General features: G+C 37.6%; 2 protein-coding genes across 17 annotated transcripts in view; one reads left to right on the plus strand and one right to left on the minus strand.

Moving 5' to 3' along the window:
- The window catches only part of LOC129568060 (ras GTPase-activating protein raskol), a 128,715-nt gene that overhangs the window by 96,045 nt on the left and 9,030 nt on the right, over positions 1–23,640 (plus strand). For 2 of the 16 annotated variants that reach the window (XM_055445588.1, XM_055445595.1), the window contains exons 1-2: positions 3,647–3,857; positions 12,242–13,762. The exons of 10 other annotated variants lie outside the window; for them this stretch is intronic. In XM_055445588.1, coding sequence (XP_055301563.1) covers positions 12,565–13,762 — 1,198 coding nt within the window. In that variant the 5' untranslated portion in view covers positions 3,647–3,857; positions 12,242–12,564. Of the gene's footprint in view, positions 1–3,646; positions 4,242–12,241; positions 13,763–15,327; positions 22,057–23,640 lie in introns of those variants that run through there. 4 more of the 16 variants (XM_055445701.1, XM_055445710.1, XM_055445687.1 and 1 more) reach the window with 2 other exon arrangements.
- LOC129568147 (uncharacterized) lies at positions 480–3,770 on the minus strand. Its single transcript, XM_055445722.1, has 4 exons — positions 1,845–3,770; positions 1,572–1,772; positions 1,270–1,500; positions 480–1,183 (listed from the first exon to the last, which is right to left on the minus strand). Exons 1-4 carry the CDS (start codon positions 1,861–1,863, stop codon positions 990–992), a joined length of 645 nt encoding a protein of 214 aa, XP_055301697.1. The 5' UTR covers positions 1,864–3,770; the 3' UTR covers positions 480–989.

The raw sequence follows: 23,640 nt of genomic DNA on the forward strand, positions 1-23,640 counted from the left end.
TCTCTCTCTCTCTCTCTCTCTCTCTCTCTCTCTCTCTCTCTCTCTCTCTTTGGAATGAAGAGGTAGCAAACTCTGCTCCGGCTCGAAACCAATTTCAATAGCACGCCAAAAAGGAAATCGAAAACAAAGCCTCACCAAATGCAATGAACAAACTTGTGAAAATCATGTTTTAATTTGTTCTGTCACTGTCGATATAAGCCGTATGGGAACGAACGAACGAATGAAAAAACGATGCACAAACGAATCTACTCTCACTTCTCTCGAACTATTGCAGCAGCAACCGATCGAAACAGAATTTGCTATGCGGCTATTGTCTGACATACGCCTTTTGTATTAATTTTAACACAACAGCTAATGATTTAGACGGATCACTATAATAAAAGTCAACTTACTTCGATGCACATAACAAAGGCAAATCATCTAATGCGAATGCGATTGTCTTGCGATCCTCTTCCATAGACAAAGTAACGAATTTTCCGTTTTTGTTGTTGTTTCCTTTGAGTTTATTTGGGCATAAAGGATTCGTACATTCGATTGAAAATCTAATTAAAACTATGAAAATCTTTTTAAAGGAATTATTTTGGTTTAAAATATACTACTGGCTGAACAATGATGTTTCATCGTTATTCCTCCAAAAAAGTAGTTTTTTTTTGCTCTCGGTCGAGCTGATAAAAACTTAAAAGTAAATAATACTTTGATATGATGTCGTTAAAATGCGCTTACGCAAGGGAATGATATTTTATTTTATCGCGTATTTAAATACGGCGTAAAATGCTCTTAAACCTACTCTTCAATAGCGAATGATGGTTGACTGATAAAAATATTCAGTGACATTTTTTATCGTATTTCATGCACTTGGAAAAATGGAATACACAACATCCAGCTGTTGTTTAATTTGTGTGATGATGATAAAAAAAAGAAGCGTTTTGTGTAAATAGCGGAACTGGTTGGGTTGGCCGGACACAATTACGATGACGTGACGTTGAGCTTCATTGTGCGCCGTTGTGATTGGACAACCAATTGTGCATGAATCCGGTTTGACCTTTGACTGTGGTGTACGCATTGATAACCACCGGTGATTTCCATTTATCGCCGAAAATGTTGTACAAAAGGTGCTGATCTCGTGCACAGATCGGAATCATTTCATCTAAATGCACATCTGGTTTAATATGCACCATGAAACCTAGATGCAACAAAATTGACGTGTTGTTTTCTTCGTTAGCATGGAATCGATTGAATGGGCAAAAGGGAAGAAAAATATGAAATTACCGATTAAAAAGTCATGCGGTGCCGCAGATGGCATGGATGATTGCTGTTTGGCTGGGTGCGGTAAAGGCGAATGCCATACCTCATTTCCATTGGTATCTTTTTCGTTAGAAATTTGTTTTTGCGATGATGCCAACAGCAGCTCTTTGTCACGAACCTCCCGGCTAACCATCGATCGAAAATTGTGCCGCAGAACAACCGTCTTATCCAACATGTTGCCATCAAAGTCAGGCACTGCGAATTTGAATAGAAAAATGTGCAATCGTTGCATGACATGTGCGAGATAAATTTGATGATAAAATTACATTTTTCTTGCATTCCTTCGTCCAAAAGTCGTTTGTAGAATTTGAACGGTCCGATTGCCCATTCCAGCTTGGCTACTCTGAATCGTTCGGTAATTAAACTAGCCAAATCTTGTGTCATTTCCAGTTGATCGACAGAAATGGCCGCGATTCGCACATAATATGCACATGCTTCGATGAATTTCAAGCGACGCAATTCGAAATCTGATGTGGAAGACAGTAAAAACGTGTAATGCATGTTTCTGTATGTCAAAAGTTTAGTTTTATTATACTCACCGATGTTTTCGTCTGACATTTTACCGCCAAAATGTTAAATTTTATTAAAATGAAGACAAAAAACGTGATTCAAAATGATTGAGAAAAGAATGATTCAGAGAATGTTCTCGGTTGACGCATCTCCAAATATTTGCAGTTGTTTATTGGTTCGTTAATAAACAAATTTCATTCAATCAAAACCGATTGCATCGCCATCTACAAAAAATCGACAAATTGGCAACATATTTGACATCTTCGGATATTTGAATCGGTGCAAATAAGAAAACCGTTTCCACACTGCAGATAAATTGCTGGAAAAGAACAAGAAAACAAATGTTAGCTCATGTGAATATCCGGTTACATGTTTTTCTTTTGCTTTCACTTCGGATCTTCAACAAAATGTATGGCATATGCGTACACGTGTGCGTATTCAGTGCACCATACGACGAAGTGGTCATTCCGAAACAATGGGCCTGAAATCATAACGATTGAACTTGAAAAAAAGAACCGCTCGCATAAATTATTTTTCAAATGAAAATTCGAAATGTTCAAAATGCGAGAGAATAAAAACGGTCAAATGATTTGACATTGGCTGATGGTCGAAACGTGCATTTTGAATAATTTGTCAGCTGGTTGATTCAGGTTTTATGTCATTTTTCCCTTGTTCTATAGCATTTTGATGAAGATGAATTAGAAATAATTTCGGGTAAAACATTCATCATCATACAGCAACTGGCACATCCACATCAATGGCGATTAAAGAAGAGTGAATGATTTCGTATGAAAAATGATTTGATGCAGCTATCTGTTGGTCGAATCTACAGAAAAAAAGATGAAATATTGCATGTCAAATTGCTCATTGACGGTCGCCAAAAATGTCTATTGCTGCCAGTAGCAGGACAGTGAATTATTTTTCGGGCGCAGCACGATCCATTGAAAACGAATATCACTTTTGACTCATTCGATGCGCTTGAACGGAAAAAAATCACAGTGTGTAAAAGGAGCAAAATTCCTGTAAAAAAAAATAAACAAAAATGACCCAGCACTCGTTTCACTGCAAGCGAAGGAAAAAAAATAAACGGATAAAATTGAAGAATGAACAGAGAGTGCATTCATTCTGAGTGAAGCAAACAAAATGCTTGTTCAGTATATTTTTTTTTTCTGTTCTGTTCTTTCTTCTCGTTATTGCGGTCGTATGCACACAACGACAGATCGAGCGAGATGCATTGAGAAATATGGCAGAGAGACACTTTGCACAGTGCTGCGCGCTCAGCGTACATAATGACAACAGTGTGTGTTGGTGAATAATCTGGCATTTAGTGAATATTATTGCTTGTCTCTTGTATGCACAGATACAGCTGTTTTCTCTCTTTCTTTTTGTGTCTCATTTCATTCTGGTGTTTCAGTTCAGCTTTATTTTCTTCTTCTACATTTGTTTTTTTTTCGTTTGTTTTCGGGCTACGGACGAGCAAAGCAATGCATAAAACGTTATACCCGATATATTTCGATCGCACAAACACATGCCACAAATTGGTTTCCTATGAACGCACAAACACAATTACGTCGACGACTAAAAAGCATAATATTATGCAGCACATTTTCGATTTTCCTCGTCTCTGTCTATCTCTGTTTCGTTTCAATACTACATTTTAAACGTATTCGAAACGCATACACACAGCAACCAGCATAGCCTCAAGTCACGTTGTGGAATGCCAGCAGTGCTGGCACACGCACACAAATACAAACAAACACAACCGTATTGTGATCGTTAAAAATGATTTGATGTTGGGCCTTAGCTATGCGACCGAATACACCATATCTCCAGTATGAATTAGGCAACGATAGAACGAGGCAACGTTGCATGTCACATGCACATACGAATCGTTTTTTAAACATTTTATTTTGTTTTTATCTTCATTTTTACACTGAATCGTGCCTCACTCAGTCAGTTACTAAACTTTTATCGTTTTGCAAAAAGAAGAAGGAATTCCGTTGTGATTTCTTTGAAAAGAACTTGATAAAACAGAATAAATTGTAAAGCAGATTTTAATTTTTGTGATCCGTTGTATTGATAAGAACAGTTTTTTTTTAAAACAAGAAAGTAGTGTGTCTTATGGAATTTCTTGTGCAAATCGCAACCCGCATAATCATCGAGCTAACTCAATTAGCTGCATAGTAAAATAGCAAAGAAGAAGAAAAAATAGAGATTTTGTGATAGAATCGCAACCAAACAAAGCCATTAGAGAGATTTTAATGTGTTAAAAGTGTGTTTTTCGTAAGCAGTAAATGTATTTTAAATGACATTTGATAGGAGAGCCCGAAAATTATTGACGAACATATTAATCGATTGATCATCGTGCTGTGCGAGACGGGTTCATCATTGTTTTGGATTATAAACACGTTATTTCATGACACAAGGTGGATATTTTTTGCAAATGATTCAACGATAGTGGTTGATGAATCAAATCGGATAATTCAACCTCAATCGGATGAGTCTCTCTATTCGTTCCGTACGAAAAATCAAAATAGACATTTTAAAATCCAGTGAACTTGTTTTATATAGTGAAATCTAGGAAATGTCACATTCATAATACCGAAAAACCAATCAATCGTTATTCAAACCATTGTTGACCACTGAATACATCATTGTAAATGAGTCTGAATATTCTTCTGAATACCGTCATTGTCTACTAGAGTCGCATACATTAATCTGTGGTGAAAATACAGAAAAAGAAAAAGTCGTTTTCGAATGTAGTAAAAATGCCATAAAACCCGTTCGAAGCGATAGTAAGAGAGAGAGAGACGCTCAAAGGTGCGTTTATTGTTGCCAATCTGCAAGTTTTTCCGCGTTGTTCAGAAAATTGGCGTCGTGCGTGTCATTCGATTTGTTTTAATCGTTTATTATATTATTCAGACGGCGAAATATTCGCTTTGATCGGTTAGTCGGTCAGTTAGTATTTGAAAGCGCATTTCAACAAACGAACCGTCTCAATAAAATCGCAAAAATATACATTTTATTTTTATCGCACTGCCGCTTCATGCTAATTTGCTCGGTTATGCGATTCTGTGTGTTGTTTCTTTTTCTCAACGAATGCGCTGCTGAATGCGTGCATTGTAACGAGTTGTTATTCAAGTATTTCGTCGCAAACCATTTTTTTCTTCTTCTGCGAAAGAGAAATGAGCAACGAGTGAAATGCATTCTGAGACAGTCAAATCTTAACCGATATGGTTGCGCATGAGTATTCATTTGCTCGCTAAGCAAGAAGAAAGTGAATGAATTAATCAAAGTGTAATTTTTGCTTTGACACCAATTTCAAATTGAGCCTATTGAAAGAGCAATGTGTCAGCAGCGAAATATTTGCCAAAATGGATATCAATTTTGGTGTGTTTGACAAACTAATTATTCGAGGAGGGAAATGTGAGACAATTTTTGCAATGCTTTCAGTTATACACATTTCAATGGGAAAAATAATTGACATACCAACGGTTTCAGTTCTCAGACGAGCACACAGTGTTGCATCGACGTTTTACGGTTTATTTGCTTTTTCGAAAAACCTTTGAAAATCCTTCTGTTTATTTTGGTTCAGTCTCCGGTTGATTGTTGAATTATTCCATTTACACCTCGGTTGTTGTTGTTATTTTGGTTGTTTTTTCTCTGCTCTTTTCGAAGTACACTGAAACGATGCATTCTCCGGGAAATCAATGAGTAACACATTCATCGTCATCGTCGACGACGTCGTCGTCGTCGTTGTCGTTGCCATCATTTGGTATTTTGCCATGTTCCACCAGCTCGATTCGAATGAACGAATGAAACAACATTCGTTCATTTAACCTGGTAACAAAAACATATTTTGTGTCTGTTCGTTTATTTGTTTCGTTTGCATTGCATCGCCACAACGCACAGTGAAACGCAATGGCCATGCATGATACCGGTTTTACACACTCTATCTCCTTCTTCTGCCGTTCTATCGTATGCAATGCAATGCACTGTGCTGCCTTAGTCTGATTATTTTATGCTGAGAAAGCACTATCGTTTGCTCGTGAGCGCGCGCGCTTACTTGCCCGTTCGTTCGATGCCATTCTTTTGGTTCGTCGTAGGACTCACGGGTTTCTTAACCGATGCCGAGAGAAATCATGTTGATGCTACGCTTCAAACTGTTGGCTTGCGCCCTAACGTCCATTCGGTGTGTTCTATTTCATTCCGTTGTCGTTCTAACGAATTGGATGCATTGTGCATACGAAAAACGTTTTTTTTTTGTTTTTTTCTTCTTTTCACATCATTCATCGAAATCATCGTTCCGATTCACTGCCGCTTACTTCAATATGTGTGTTTATTCTATTTTCGTTATGCACACGCACACAAGAACCGTTGTCTTCGCCCTTCCATGCATAACTCCTTTAAATGCACTCGCAACGAGACAAAACGATAACAACGCAAAGAACGAGAATGAGAGGAACAAAAAACAACAACGCTAACGTTTTTCTTCCTTGTGTTTAATTTAATAAGTATTTGAAGTTGAAGCGAGAGGGACCTTCTGAGTCATAAAATTAAATTAGGTGGCATCGATGTAGCCATTCTCATCTTAACTGCACCGTTCATCGATCGACTACTGCGATACCAAAAAAAAAATGTTTGTGTTGCTCATTTTTTGATGATGGTTTCGTTGTTTTTTTTGCATTTCCCTGCTATGTACAATGTTGCTTTGATGCCTTCGATGAGCCGATAAATTTAAAATTGTTTGCCGTTTGAAGTTTCGAATAAAAGACAGTAAAATTGGTGTACAAGAAAATTATATGTTCCGTAATAAGAAGATCGTCGCCAAAGAAAGGACGACGACGGCGATGTCGACGATGGCGGCGGCGCACAATTGCTTGTGGTTTCCGTCAATATGCCAATTTTGGTAACATTGTTCTTGTTGACTGAAATTCGAATTACCTCGTTTGCTTTGCTTGCGTTGCCATTGTTGTGTCAGCCTGATACAAAAATATTACCCATTCGGTTGACGTACGAATCGAATGCTATAATTTTCACTCGCTGCTAGTTTTTTTTTCAATCGCATTTTCTTCATTAATTTCTTGACTCCTTTCCAGCCGATTGATTTTGTTTTCTCTGCTCACCTTTGAACGTCATTGAGCAAGAATACCACTTCATCTCCGCCTTTTTATTGGCAGTCACGAGCTATTGCGAGAATATAATGAAGGAGAAAAAATAGCAGAATGTGCAACAATTTAAGACATAAATTCGGAATTCAACCAGGAGAGAGAGAGAGAGAGGGGGAGATTTTATATTAACCGCATTTAAATGGCTCAATTGCATGTGACTGCGACATTGATCGAGAAATTATATATTCGTCGATCGAAACGTGGAAGATGCCCAAGAATATTGAACGATGTTTCATCAAACACTTAGGCAATCATGGCAACACCGAGTGATTCTCACGAGCCACTGTCAACGTCGAAATTTCTGAGATTGTCTTCTCTTTTGCATCCTTCTTGAATCGCTTCCAAGAGCATGTAAATTGAAATGAAGACCGAGTGCGAGTGCTTACTTTTTGTACAGTGATTTGTCGCGACAATCAGCAAATATTTTAAGTGCAATTTTTCAATTCAGACATCGTTAAGCGAAGCGCATGAGCAGCAGCAGCAGCAGCACCGTCATATGTATGTGAGACGGGTGCTGTGTGCATCTCAGCAAACATTTGATCATTATCGCCAACACACGAAGCAAATCATTTTCAGGCGATCATTGAATTGAAGCAAACTCTCTCCTTGTCTCTCAGCCTCTCAAAATTGTCATTTGCTCCGCAAACCGAAATGAGAATATACTTGAGTTGCATTTATTAGCACCGACATACAATTTAAAATCGCTTAACTGTTTGTGCAAACTCATGACACCAAACAACAGGATGGATGTAGTGTTCGCTTTTCCGGCTTTGACTAACGAAAAAATTCCCGTTCACATCTCGCCATGAAATGTCATTGAAAATGGTCGTGGCATTTCATAAACCTCAATGCCTGATAAGCATCTACATTCGGCATTTCTCCCATTTTTATGACAATAAAAAAAAGGAAAGAAAAAAGTACACGCTCATAAATTCAACCATTTATTTGTGCTGTCACTTGGAATTGATGCAGTCGAAAGTAGAAATACTGGTGGTAATTTGATGAATGATAAGCTTCTGTTTTAACATGTTTGAATCGTGGTGCAACGATGCAAATATCCATACGGCCAACAAAGAGCTGGAGAAGAAGAGAAATTGATTTTAAATTAAAACCAAGCAATAAGCTTATAAATAGGTTTCCATTCCGAGAGCCGAGCTCTATGTGTGTTTCGTTCAATTTCTGTCTGAATGCAAACATCATTTCCAGCGACTGCATCTTTCGTTCTCTCAAAATGGATGGTGAATACATTACATGGTGAAGAACAAACAAAACAAATATGAAGTAGGCACATGAGAAAAACACACACCGAGCGATTCACATGCGGTTAAAATGCGCGCAGAAGAAGAATGGAGGTTGATTTTTCCACATATTTCACATGCACGGCCCTGATCCAAAATATCTTCATGTGACCTTTTATGAGAGCGCATCACAGCTTCTCGTCTGTCCATCTGGAATTCAATTAGACCAAATTGAGCATCACTAATGAAGGATTAGACGCTGTGTTGATTGCGACGGAAATGGTTTTCAAATGTAAACCGCAACGCACAGCGAAAACCCTGTATAAAAATATGATATTTTTATTGAATTCCAACGATAATTTCGTTGTGATGATCACCGCATATCTCAGACACACATTGATGATTAAATTGTTTCACCATGGAAGAGATTTCGGTGTCGATCAAACAAACCGTATTTCATTCGTATACATTTTCAATTAGGCTTTGATGCTTTGGATTTTTTTCGAAGAAAAAAAAATGTAAGACATAACAACAAACCGTTGTTCACGGTCATTGTCGATGACGGTTCAACCGGTTTTCCGTATTGACGATCATTTTCAAAATGAAAAAAACAAAAACAAAAAAACTAAATCGACCACTTTTGAAATCCGTATGTTGTTTTCGATCGCATGAAATCAATTCGGAACAGTTGTCGTTATAACTCAACATACAAATGATCAATTATGAATTCGAAATGATGAAAGGATCGCTAATCATTCAGCTAATTTCATGAAATGGACTTTAATTAACTCCGACTTTAGCACGATCTCATCAGATTAGCCGAGTGATGATGAGTGCTATGGAATCGCTGTGGAGATGATCGTAAATTAAACTTTATAATCTCGGTCTTTGCATCGATTGCTGAATGGAGAAATTTACAATCAAGCGAGAAAAAAGAACCTACTCATCATCGAGCGACCATGTTTGAAACCACAGATAACATAATATACCGTCTGATCGGTAATACAATCATTTCGATGCGTGATTTTTTTTCCTCTGGTGCATACCTGCGTCGGTTGGTCGGTCGTTCGTTTTGATTGCAATCGACACGGAATCACGTACTTAGTGATTCAGGCAACGTAGGCGACGCATTCCGTATCTTGATAACAATGACTTTATGACAAACCATATTTACACATTATTTTCAGTTGATTTCCATAGGAAACACTCACACACACACGTCGAACACTCGAATGTTGTCTGACGATGACAATGTATTGCTTCGAATCTCCGATTTCCGTTGATTTTTCCATGAAGTGCACATTATCTGATTCTAGTTTTGCATCGATGTGGACAAAAAATTTATTACATTTCGAAGAAAAATGCTTGTCGTTTGCATTTTTATTGCCTTTATGTTTTATTTAGTCAACAACAGATATCTAGTTGGATGGGCAATGCACAACTGCCAACGACATTTACATGCTTTATTCCTTTCGGATCAAAACTATTTCTGTAATGCGCAATTCAAATTTTAACAAATAACGGAGAGCGAACCGTGCATTTCATACTAGTTGAAATGAAATCCGTTTCGACTCGAGAAATGTGTCGCTTGCAATATATTTCACGAAAGCGTATTTGTGTCGTAGGAAATATGCAAAAAAAAAAAAATCGTGAACGGGAGTCGAGTGAAAAGAATTTCGTTAGCCGGCGCACGGAAAGCATGTTGCCGCTTAATTCGATTATATTTGCTTAGTTGAGTTGTTTTCGCATTCTGAATGCGAGTCTCAATGAAGTCAATGCAAAATGTACAAACAAACAACCCGGAATAAAATCGCAAATGCAAATAAAACGTGTTGAGTTTTGGTACAATGTAACCAGCCAGATGGCTGAATTGAAAAAAACAACAACGAAAAAAAAACGTTCCCTCTGTTAAAGCCCAATCTCCATGCCGTGCAATGCAAACGGAATTCCGTTTCAGTCTCTTCGCATGAAAAGGGAATCGAATTCAGTCAAACCGAACAAAAGAGAGAGAGAGAGAGAAAAAAAGACACGGGAAATGCCATAAAATCATTGGCTCTTTAGAGCGACCCATTGAATAAGGTGATGAGAATATGCAAACTAATCATTTCATTTCTGAATTATGTGAGTGTGTGTGCAGAACGATTGACACATGAAATGGATCTGAAACTTTCTTTTCTTCTGCTCGGCATTGTTAAGTGAATATAAATGTTCTCGAATTTCATCGTTTTACTCAAAATATGCAAATCAGCGAATAAGAGAAAGAACATTCGATATGGGGCGAGTGTTCATTTGATGACGATGACGATGAAAATGACATTGATACGTGCAAAATCGATCGTAATGGTACTGGTGCAGACACGAACATTTTCGTTCATTAAATGAAATGGTGTGAACAAGAATAATCCATGTTGAGCCCAATTACATTCAATTCTATATATCTCTCACCTGCCGCCAGAAAACGAAATATATTGTCGGTCTCTTTTTCCCCTGTCGATCGTTACATTTTCAAGCCGAAACCGCATACCGTGTGATCAGCGGTCGAACGCACCAAGAGCAACATTAGTAATACAAATTAATGGAAATGCCGACTAATATCATATCGATACTATGAATGCATTAAAATAATGATGATGTTGTTGTCGATGCCGACTGAACGAATAGGCCTTGGCGGTGGCGACACCAGAGCGACGCGCGCGAGCAATAGAACGAGATAGAAAAGCAAAAAAAACTCATAAAGAATAACAAACAATACGGCACATAAATATACATATGCTTTACAAATATGGTCTATCTTTGTTGTGTTGTTCGAATGGGACTCATGTTGTGTGTACTACTCAATGAAACAATTCGGAATCAATGTTCCGACTTCGAAACATTCCCCGATAGATGTTGGTTATATTTCATTTCGATTGAACAAACATACGTTTATATGTAATGTTCTTCTCGTATTTTTTTTTACGACTTTCTTCCATAAATTTATGCTCGCACCACAAGGTACTGCGCACACACACACACACACACATCAAAAGAAAAGACAACAACCATGCATCACCGATGTATAATCAATGGCTTTTAGACACATTCATATTTATTAGAAATTCCCATATCGATATCGATACGATTATAATTTATGCATACATTTTCGATTCACACTCATTTGGCTTATCGACATTATTCATTTTCTGGAGCGTGTTTTTTTCCCCTCTTCTATTCTATTCCACATCGCCCAAAATAACACCACATTCGAATGAACATTCCAATTTAATTTGCTCAATGCGGATCGCAGAGCAGATGTTTAGCCTCTTAAAATGCAAATTACGCACTTTTTTCTCGTTCATATTGCCAATGCTTAAGTTGAAAGAAAAAACACAGAAAAAATGCGCCCAAAATATCACGCTTGGCTTCTGAAAATTGATAATATTTCAGCTTTTGCCCCCTAATTTCAATTAACATTTATATGTGACCATTAGAATATTAGCACTTTCTATTTGATATGTCTCAATTTATGGAAACCAAAAATTCATGCACGCCACAAGACGCGCGCGCGCTTAAACACACACACACACACACACATTCTGAATTTTACCGCAATTCATTAATTTTCTCAATGGGACATTTGCCACTCTCAACGCACTGCTGTTGATAAATCTGAAACGCAATTAAGTCAATTTCGAAAGTCGACGTGAGCAGAAAGAAAGACACCAAAATTAAAAAAAAAACAAGAATTTAAAAGCTGACACAAAAGTCAGTCTGGAGAAACAGTAGCAAAGCGAATGTTTGGACAATTTAGAGAAGTTAGCGATAAGTGGCGGAATGAATTGAACTCAGTGTGTGCGCAGCACACAGCCAAAAGTGGTACACAAAGGCACAGAAAGGATTAGAACTGTTATGAACGAAAGAAAGGAAATGAACACTCATTGTTCGGAAATGTGTTTGAATTGCGCTGTGATTGTTTTCAATGTGATATTTCCTATTTTTCGGCTTATTCAAAACGATTATTTCCGCCTTGGTTTTTAGATTAACGACGACTGCATTGGGAAAAAACGGCAATAAATCATAATTTTGCTGTCAAAAAAAGTGTTTGAACTATTAGTCAACGGAGTGAGAAAAAGAAAGAAAGAGAAAAAAAAGACTTTGAAGAGACGATATACATTACGCTGTATTTCCCTTAAATAAGCGATAAGAGAAACAGTTGATTTTTTTGTGTTTGCTCTTCGGTTTTGAATAAACACACAGTGAGACATGATAAGCGAATTCCAAACGACACACGAAGTATAAAGTTCGAGCATTTTGTGTGGTTTTCAGAACGAACGCTGAGAAAATAGAATTTGGCTGTAAATATGATTCAAGCGGTATCGAGTCCCACGGAAAATGCATTTGCCAGCAATTCGATTGAGACACCACGTCGTCGATCCACATTTTATGTGCCGTTGACAATAGCCACCACCACCAACATCGATGACAGTGACAATAAGACAAATCAAAGCAAAGATGATGACAACTTTAAGACGGAACGACAGAAACGATCGCTTGATAAAATCTACAAACCGGAGAGTGTGTGCAATTATGATTGGAGCCTAAATGAGTCTGCTGATTTGATGGCGTCAAATGAAGTAGAGCTGCGAACGGGCGTCAAACGCACCGCATCCGCATCGACAGCGCTATTTTCCAGCAAAAATGATCGAACTTTAGTGGATCGACCGTTAAAATCGATTTCAACATCGGAGGTGAACAATCGCAATAAAATCAAGCGATATGGAATCGTTCTAAATGGCAGCGTTAATTTGGACGACGATGCCAAATTGGAAATAAACGATGAAAATCAGTGCCATGACGATGAAGAGCAAAAATCACCATCAAGCACATCGACACCCATAAAAATGATGAAATCACGGAGTCGATCGAATATTCTATGTTTACCGGACAAATCATTCCAATTGTCGCCGCTGAAAGAGAAATCCAAAACGTTACCACAAAATCTATCACCGAAAGTTCTAACATCAGCATCCGCATCAAACATAGCCAGTCACACAAACTCCTCAACCTTTCCACCAAAGTATTCATTCTTGTTGAAATCATCGCCGAAAATTTCGTTGAATTATTCATTCGATGCCATTGCCGCGTCAGCATCGAGTCCTGTGAGCAGTACAACTGTGACATCACCACAGGTTATTGATAAAAGGGCTCAGTTGGCTCTGTCACCTTCAACCGCTTCCTCACCGCGCAAAGCGCTCAGTTTTATTCGTCGTGCCCATTCAACAAAGTTGTCACGCAGCAATTCACTGCTGAAAAGTCTCACATCGAAATGCGTAGATCAAACAGCCGAGAATCTACTTAATCAACCAGTTACTGAGTTGTTATTTGATCGCTTCGAAGAATACTTTAAATCGGACAATTTTTATGCGTTAATAAAAGAGTTGTTCTTGCTGAAAGATGTTGCCACTAGTTCAAACAATGGCTTGGCAACTTCATCGACGGCTGTGAATACATCAAAAGATCACACTGAAAACAACAAATGCGATGAAGAAGTACACTCGGGTAAATATCACAGTAATCACAGTATTAAAGCTATCAAAGATCTCTTCTCATTCACATACACGCATCGGATTTGAATGAAAATCGTTTAAGACGGATTAACACCGTGCATTTAATTTATAGGCGCATATAAAAAAGAATCCAGCAAAATATTTTGATGGAATGTTTTTTTTTAAATCTGTCTTTTCTCGTGAAACAAAACAACGGTTGACATGGTTTTACTCTTTCTGTGTGAATGTCATGAAAGGAAAACAGGCAAAAACAGACATACACTTTTACCTCGAATCACACGCACATTAAAAATACGATGGCATTCTTCAATGAATCGAGTAAAATTATTTAAAATATTTGGTTCGAGTTCTGTGTGTTTTTTTAAATTGGAAACATTTCTCGCGATAAGGTGAACAAAGAAAACGAAGAAAAATTCGATTAATTTTTCTCTGTTTTTCGATTTGTGTTGTTGCTGCTGCTGCTGCTTTTTTTCGCCGAAACTAATTCACACACAGTCACCGGCTGGAAATTCAATGGGAATCACAAACATACAACAAAAGTCATTCGATCAAATCGAGAGCGCATGACATGCTTTTTGTTTTTATTCTCTGCTTTGTCGGTTTCGGAACCGTTCAGTTCAGCTTCTTGTCACGCAATTCTCACACACACACCGGATTACTCGAATATTTGTACCCATTTGTTGCGTTCCGTTCGTGTAGAAATAGAAAACCGAGTGAAACAAGTTTTGCTTTTCATTCAACGATGTGAAAGTGATTTAGAGCATGTGGCCTATTGGTTTTTGAATCGAAAGTGCTACTGTCTTTTTTTATGGTCCTCAAGACTTTAAAATTCGAATACACCGCAATTGATCACAACTCAAGCTAATCCGAAAATGGATTCACGCTTCATATGGGAAAATAAATCGAAATACCCTTTCGGTTAATAGTCAATTACAGTCTGTTTTGATTCGTTAACGTTGAAATTAGCTCGACATTTTGGCTTGTTAAACTTCCTTCTTGTTTTGAGGTATCCCCATTTCGATTCAATCGCTCAATTAACTCGACTCAGCTCTACAATTATGGAAAGGTTTGGCCTGCCTTTGCCCAGATTGAATAATCAAATTGTATCTCGATCAAATCGCCCACACCGTAATGAGAAAAACATACTCGTTCATTCTGGCCTGCATCTATATCGTTCTATGCTTATGCTGCATTTACAACGTTCGCGTTGGTTTTATGCTATCGCAATAAAACGATGATGATTGACGCCAACGATGTTTCCCTATGAAATTCAATACTCAAATGCAATTGAAATCGATTAAAGTGCCAAGATTCATTTTACTATTTCCATTCTTCGCTTCTCAATTCTCCAGAGATGACAGTCTAATTCATTCGTTCGTTTGAACAATAACACTTTAAAGGAGTGCACCGCGTAGGCTTTTCCTATAAAAATGCATCATTTCACTGTGACAATATATGACAATCGGACATTGTCTTTCATCAAATCCGTTATCGCTTGCTTTTGTCAACATAATCAGGTTTTGTTTGGATTAATTTGGTACCGAAGACGAAGCGCGCTAGCTTGGTTTGGCTTGACTTGCCTTCGAACATCAATTTTAATGCGTGCACCAGCAATAATACACGACCACACGATTTTCCAATTACACTCAATTTGCATTTTTATGCCAGGCTAATGCCATTGTTATCTATCAACAATAAACAAAAAAAATATTCTAACGGAAAGTGACACACACGTTGCGACGCGATCACTCTTGGTTGACCGACTCACGCGATCGCTTGTCCCGCAAACGAAGAAATGTATACGCTTTTCGATTAATCAATGCCTAATCAACGAAACACGTGAACGACTGGTTTCGTTTTAATTAAAATTTATAGTTTTGTGATAATGAAAGCAGAGTGAACACTGAACATTTAATTTACGGCGAGAGACGAAACAATGTGATCGCAAAGAAATTATATAAATAGATTGGAATGACCTATCAATCAACATCAATCGAACGCTGTTCACTTAGCCTAATAAATCATAAGAAAACGTCATCAAAAAAACTGATTACAACACAAGAGGCCCCATGATCAACCTTGGATTATTTTTCAAAATTGTCATCGTACGATAAATTCCAAATACTAAAGAAAGATGATGGTGCATAAATTGAACATCGAAATGAGAGATGGGTCTCCAGCAGTAAAAATGCCATTATTCGATTGAACAAATTAGTTAAATTTAATAGCAATTTCATGGAAAATCGATGTCATTGCTTGGAATAATATTCAAATTCTCAATCACTCGCCACTACGCGATTAAGTTGATTTTTTCATATTTTTTTTTCATTTTTATCCAGTCACATGCCACTGTAATCTGTCCATTGTACTCGAATTGAGGAGCTTAAAATTGTAATTTTCATTTAATTCTTCGTTTCGTTTTCTCTCATTCTGGTTCGCAGCGACGATCACGCTCGTAGCGAATGAAGTGAGAAGGGCGAATTAAACCGTCAAGTCATGACATACACAATTGAGGATGAGCGTCACTTTTATCATTATCAGCATGCAATTGAATGAAATGTGCCCACATTTTCGATCGAGTCTCAAATCATTCTGTTAAATCAACGTTGAATTGTAATTCATTTGAATGAACGAAAATCACACAAAGAAAGAAGAAGAAAAACCATTTGATTTAGAGAGGAAACATCGTGCGCACTATAAGTTGGACTCGTGACAATAGTTTTGTACACGTAGCAACCATATCGAAAATGAAATCGACAACTTATTCCAAAAGTTTTTATATAAATTTATGCGTTGTTCCGAGTCACCGCAGCGGCGTGTGTTAAATAGTTTTTTTTTCCTTTTGAATTCTCAAATTCGGAAAGGGCTTGCAATCATGATGAACCCATTTAAAATCGTAATGAATATTGCGCCATTAAACGTGCGTCTGATTTTAGCCACACTCTAACGATATCAGGCAGGTGGCCCGCATACACATCAATTAATTGCGATGAAAGTAAACGTGACCAGAGAAAGAATCAACCAGCAACGATACACTACATCCAGCTTTGACTATTCCGCTGATTGACATTCTCCTAATTGCTGCTTTCTAATGCTAAGTTTGATTCCGTTTCGAACTCCATTCAACCCGACTCGAAATCGAGAACGAAGAAAATACTTTGCGAATGTATTACCTTTCATGATCAAGAGCCAATTTCAATGAGCTACTTCAAGCCAAGCGAGTGAATTCGGTTTTAGATGTTCAAAAAAAAATGAAAAACCATTAAGAAACTTCACACACCAAATGCACCAGAACAATGCGCTTGAATGAAAAGAAGAAGAAATACAAGGAAAACAATGAGCCCAATTTCGAGTGACGACTGAAAATGGTAAACAATAGAAACTACTTGTTGTTTCATTTTCTTTTACCTTTTTGTCTTGGTTTTGCATTTTAAATTGATTTGCCGCATCGTCGAATAACTTATTTTTGTAGTGCTTCCACTTCTACGGTGAATATTCATAATGCGCCGCATTCTCAGTGGACTTTTGTTTGTTTTTTTCCTCTTCAGCATTGCAACCGAAACGAAGAGAGAGAGAAAAGTCGTTATAAAAGCCCGGACGACAACGGAAACCCTTTAAACGTTGCGCTCAGCTGCATCACACATAGTATGAATCTGAGTGGCAAAAGTATGTTCTTCATTACCGTTCTTAATCCACATTTGAACGATGTTGGATGTGTATTTTTTTCCGTCGACCATCTCGATGCTGTGCTGTTTCCATTGTTACGTTTCACTATGGTTCAAGTGTTCTGAAAATGACGGCAGAAAGATACAAAAAAAAACAATGTAGTAAGAATGAGTTTTGTGTGTGCATATTGCGCAACAAAATCGTACGGCCTATAAGCTCTCGCATTCAACGAGTGTCATTAGCCAAACAAGCACAAGTTGTTACGATGAATCTATGTGAAAACTGCCGTTAAAAATCAGGTCAACAACAGCAACATAAGAAATCTCTCAGTGGGCATTGTTCTTGACTATTAGCTCTTTGGCTTGGATATTTTCTGTAATGAATTTTCAACTTCTCTGCTGTTCGCATCGTGCTCAAGTTTACTTTGGTTGCGTCATCGAACACAGTACACGTTATCGAATGAACAACAAAAACCAAACTATTCTATTGATCGCCGTCGATTATACTTTGTTCGAGTTATTGCTTATGAAATCCATTGATTCGATGGGAACGCGTTTTTTTTTTGCTGGACCAAAGAAAATTGACGATAATTTGCCATTAGAAGAAATTAACTGCCTGAAATGAATGAAGAAAAAAATCTATCGAATTAGCCAAAACGAACAATTTTTCGTTCGACGTGGAATTCTGAGGTGTTGAAATATCGGACTATTTATCGATCTCCTTCGCTGTTCGGCTAATTAGATTATTCAAAATAGAGTTCAATCGACATCATGAGATCGTTGTTGAATCGGTTCGCATGAAGTACAGTAGCAGACGTAGTAATTGTCGCTCGCTTCAGCGTATAACGGAATGCACACTTATGCAAAAAAAAAATTCTCAATTATATCATTGAGTTCCGCATTGACAGCGTGCGCGCATTGCATTGGGTTGTCATTAAAAAAATATCATCCATCTCTTTATGGAAATTATAATATACGCGGCTATTGATTAGCTATTGTAGTCGATCGAATACAGTTATCATGGCAAAAACCAGTAGATAGAAACGCTGGAACATATCGATCTTGCGGCCGATTAGCAGGCGTTCCTAAAGAGTTTTGCACACTTATCAATGCAACAGGCTTTTAGCATTTCCCCTGGTTATGGTTCGATCTCTCATTCATAAGTGTTTGCCGTATTGTTTACCGGTTTGTCTTCCTTTTTGGAATGTATATTGCGCGTGCTTTCGTTTCGATAATTTATTGGTTATGATCGGACCTGCCGTTGTGATTACTTGGTGATTTGAATGTTTTATTTTCTGCCCGAGAAAGAGATTCGAATGAAGAAGCCAAGGATCTGGGAGGCGGTAAAATGAGCCATAATTTAATGTGAACTTGGAAATTATCATAAAATAAACGATTGCCGTCGGCACAAACGTGTGCGTGTGTGTGTTTGGAAAAATTGAAAATGGCCGTAATTACATAGGAGTGGATCGAAATTCCAGAACGAAATGATTTGATTTAGACGAAAACACAGACATAATGTTCGATGCCCGTTTTTAGGTGAACATACTCTGCTTTTCTTTCTTTGGAAATCTCGTACAAATATGGAGAAGGAAAAATTAATTGATTTCAACTTTCGAATATTTCTAAAGCAAGAATCGATATTTGATTTCAAACGTATCTATGGCACGGTGTCGAAGGAAGTCTCTCTGTCGGCAGCGAGAGATTGAATGCAAAATAAATTGAAGAGTGACGGAAGTGTGCATTGTAATTTGACGCAAATCATTTTCGATCAAGTCAGCAAATACATTATTTCACTATTGAAAAAAACAACAACATCGTTACTATTTATCGTGCAGTATTGATCAGCACTTAGGGGCTTCAATGACTATGGCATGGCCTGAAATTGCACATACTTACACCGTTGAAAGTGGAAAATATGCTGTTGTTAGGTATCCCATTCTTACGATGTTGTTATTTTTCTTTTTACCCGTTTTTCGTTTTCGTTGTTGTTCGTCGAATGAGACGCGCACACACAATATCGGCAACACTGTATGTTTATTCTGTTTGAAACATTCAATTCACAATAGACTCATTTTGTACTTCAAACACACACAGTACTACATGTTATGAAATGAATGATGAAAATTAAGAATGAGAGAATTAATAGGTTCAATATGTGCTCGCAGTGTTGCTTTCCTCTCCTCCTCTTCACCTTTCACTCTATCATCCATTTTGTCTATTTGTATTATCGCTGGGGTATATTTGTGCACAAGACACTTCGCATTTCGATAGTGTTCTTCTATTCGGCTTTTATTAAATGTTCTATTGTTGTGATGAAAAGAAGAACACTGAACTTTAAATGAAAAAATACGATGGATAGAATTTCATGAGATAAAGAATGGGACATGACAAAGGCATTTTTGCCTGAATCCATTTTTCCATTTTTTTCTATTCCCTTCTGTTGACTGATTTAATAGGAGTTTTATAAAGATCTAAATTTGAAAATGATCTATGCCAGTAATTTAAGGACAATTACCATGAAATTGGGTCAAGTAAACCGAATTATTAATGCACATCGAATAATCTTGCACACCTTCGAAGAAACCAGGCTGAAACATTAAAAAAAATAGGCATTCAACGACCGAAATTTAATGTAAATTTTTCCAAAATATTTAAACCACCGTAGGTTTTGTGTCATGCAAATGCATGTACAACACTAAGTGCATAGGTCTCAAACGATAAGTGAAACACTCATTTCGAAGTCACGAATTTCGACTCAGACTAGAGCTCATGGAGCGTTTATCGCATCGATCGCAAATTGGCCCAATTTCACAATCGCTGTCTTTTGAACAATGTAAAAAAGAAAGCTGATAAGATCAAATGCAACGATTTCGTTTGGTTGCACTTCAAAGACGAAACGACAAAATCGACACACACGAGAAATCGGTTCGGTAAATAAACATGAACACTTATTTCAAAAATGTTCATCATTCCAAGTGTCCAAACGTCCAACAATTGGCTTTGTTTCGACATCAAAAAAGAAAAACAATGATTATTAGATTAATGGATTAGTTGTCTGTATAAATGGATGAATTTGAATACACAAACACACATAGACATATCAATGCTCGGCTCAGGTAGAAATCGTTTATTTAGAAACCGGCCAAACAATTTCGATCTTTGTCGGCTTTTCAAGACCTCGAGTGCAAATAGGTCAAAAATGTTGTGTAAAAGAGTAAATATTCTAAAGATAAAAATATTTGAGTTTTTTAAGGTTCGGATCGAATCGGATAAAAAATGCCAAAGCCCCATAAAATCGAAAACAAATCAAATGCGTGGAATAATTCCAGTGTTCATAAACTCGAGGAATTGAAAATGGACAAAAAGATAAGTGGTGTAAGGCTTCGTTTGAAATGGATCGGCATGTCGAATGGGCGAAAGAAGATCCAGGTACCAGCCGACAATGGCAATAAAATCGATACACACAATAACGGTAGTTTTTGTACAGCCAATGTCAAATGAAGCGGATAAACCACGTTAAAGCATTGTTGAGCGTTCAGCAAAACCCTTCGACTCGATTCATCGTCTTTTTCGTTCAGTTGTTAATTTTCAACAAACAGGAAGACAGTAGCCCATTACAAAATATATTGCAAATCCAAAGCCAATATTCACGTTATTTTCACCCCGGGACGCACGTTGCAACATTCATTTGCATTACTTGTTTCGGATGTATTCTTCTGGCATTTGACGCTTTGAGAGAATAATTACTTTTGTCCAAAACAAGAACTGCCTTTGTTTTTTTCTCGTTTCGTCGTGCCGCAATGACAACATATTTACATTTATATATCCATTTGGTTTGGCATGTGTTCATCAGTTCATTTGCTTCGTTTCTCTTTTGTTCATCACATTCTGTCTTGTGCACAGCTAATTCTGTCCTGAATGAAATCACGAAGCCGTATACACAAACGACGCAAAAAAAAACAAAAGGTTACAAACACACACATACACACACTATCGCATATACACTCACAAAAATGCTGACACTGAATTTCTCGTCTCGAGACAATCACCATCGCTCGATTGGAGTGTAAGCAAGACAGAACGTCGCTTAAGCTGTGCTGCTGTTGTGAATCATCATCACACAATACGTAATTCTTCTCGTATATATACACTTTTTTTTCCCGCTTGTTTACATAATTTTCTATTTTGAACGAAAACTCATTATATACACAATTTGCCACATCTCATTTCGTTTTCGGCATGCGGCACACACAAAGCGGTCGCGATTCAGTTATGATTGAGTCACAGATGAAATAGGTCCAGTGTAAAGTTGTCAAAAAATTATAAATTTATTTTGCGAATTCATTTAGAGGCAGAGAGAGAGAGAGAGAGAGAGAGAGAGAGAGAGAGACAGGGATTTAGCGCGTGCCTCGACACAACAACAACAAAAAACGAAGTAAAAAATATCAACGTTGAATTCTGTGCAACTGTGATAAAAATTACAATGTGACCGAGAAAAAGATTCGAATCCGATTTAAAGGATTTTAAGCTTCATCAAAAATGCCAAGTGTTTGTGATTACATTTTAAATACGATATTCAGTAGACTAACGAGTGGTGATAGATCGAATGCGACCAAAGGTGAGCTGTAATTGGCGATTGAAAAATTCATTTTTTTTTGCTAAATTTCTCTCCTTACTTTTCGCATGATATCATGCGATTCGTCAAGGTTGTCTCTCATCTTATTAATGCAAACCGTGCAAATTCATAGTAGAAAAACCAAATCGATGCATCGTTGTGTTGAATCGTGAATCGAATTGAAATGTGCTTCTGGTTAAATGTTGCGATGAATCGTCTCAGATGATGCTACTACTGCTGCTGTGGCGGCAGCCGACCTTGACTAGCGCAATTTATGCGAAACATTTAATTAAATCCAAACACTAGCTGATATCGTGCAAAAACAAATATCGATTCAAACGCTGGTGACGGCTCGTGGGTTGAGCACATTGGTGTGTCGTAAAAATGAGCATCGATTTGTAAACACTAATAACTTTTAAATGAGATTCAACGTAGAGGTCGCTCTACAGTCTACACTCATAAACATAGCGATTTTTTTTCATAATTATCGTACGCGGATGGAAAGGAAGAGAGAGAAAAACAAAAATTGTTCCATCATTTACAATCGTCTGTAGTCGATCTCCAATCAATTTTGAATGGGATGAAACTCTCGGGAGTGTGTGTATGTCTTTGCCATTTTCCTTTTACGGCCCGACCCGGCACGGTTGTGCAATCAAGTGAAAAAAATATAGAAATGTTTTCTTCACTTCGGATTGTTTGTTTAAAATGCGGGTTAAGCATTTTGTCGTTTCTCAATGTTTTGTTCATCATCCTCATTTTTTTTGCGCGCGCGCACACACGCACGCATATTTGACCAAAGAAGACACAGAGGGAAAATAAATGGGAAAAGAAGAAGAAGTAACAAGAATATTTTAAACCGGTTTTTCGAAGCGATCGAGAATGATATTTTTCATAGAGCTGAATTGACGCGGTCGCTTTGGAATGATCAAAATCGTACTGAATCATTATATTGCGTTGCATGTTGTTATTGCGAGTGAATGTACGAGTGAACGCGCATGCGCGCTCGCGCGCATTTCGTATTCATGCGTGCTGATGTCCAACTCGAACACTAAGGATATGTCAGATTGAAAACGCTTCCAATCCAGTTAACAGCGTGATATTTTTTCCCTCGTAGGCACCTTCGTTGTTTTTTCTCTTCTCTCTACTTCTTCTTTTTCTTCTTCTTCGTACTGACACGAAACACAGCTCGAAATTAATGCGTTCACTTCATTTGATCCTTTTATTCAATTTTGCCCGTTTCTCTCTCTCTCTCTCTCTGTCTCTCTCTCTCTCGCTTCCAACACATTCGACGGTCGGTTGTCTCAATAGATTTTTATCATGCCTAAATAATTACCCAGTTTATTATTACACGGAATAGAGAAGCAACGAGAAAATAACAACGAATCATTCAAACTACCAACGTGAAACGTCAGACTCATCGCAATTTCAGGCAAAGTTCTTTGCATTTAACCTTCTCGTACTTTCTACGCTATTTGCGCTATTGTGGTGTCGTTGTTGAGTCGAAGGATCGCCAAACGATGTATTCATCGTCGCGGTTAACATAATTGTTTTGTTTACGTTTTCGTATTGGTAAATTGGGACGGCAGT

Source organism: Sitodiplosis mosellana, unplaced genomic scaffold (genome assembly GCF_009176505.1).
Source record: "Sitodiplosis mosellana isolate CC-2019 unplaced genomic scaffold, AAFC_SMos_1.0 Smas_scaffold_1, whole genome shotgun sequence".
NCBI classification, from domain to species: Eukaryota; Metazoa; Arthropoda; class Insecta; order Diptera; family Cecidomyiidae; genus Sitodiplosis; species Sitodiplosis mosellana.

Excerpts from the sequence above, each read along its gene's own strand:
- LOC129568147 (XM_055445722.1), bottom strand. Across the intron at positions 1,501-1,571 it reads CGAAGGAATGCAAGAAAAAT|TGCCTGACTTTGATGGCAAC; the intron begins GTAATTTTATCA and ends TCAAATTCGCAG. Across the intron at positions 1,184-1,269 it reads ACCGCATGACTTTTTAATCG|GTTTCATGGTGCATATTAAA; the intron begins GTAATTTCATAT and ends TGTTGCATCTAG.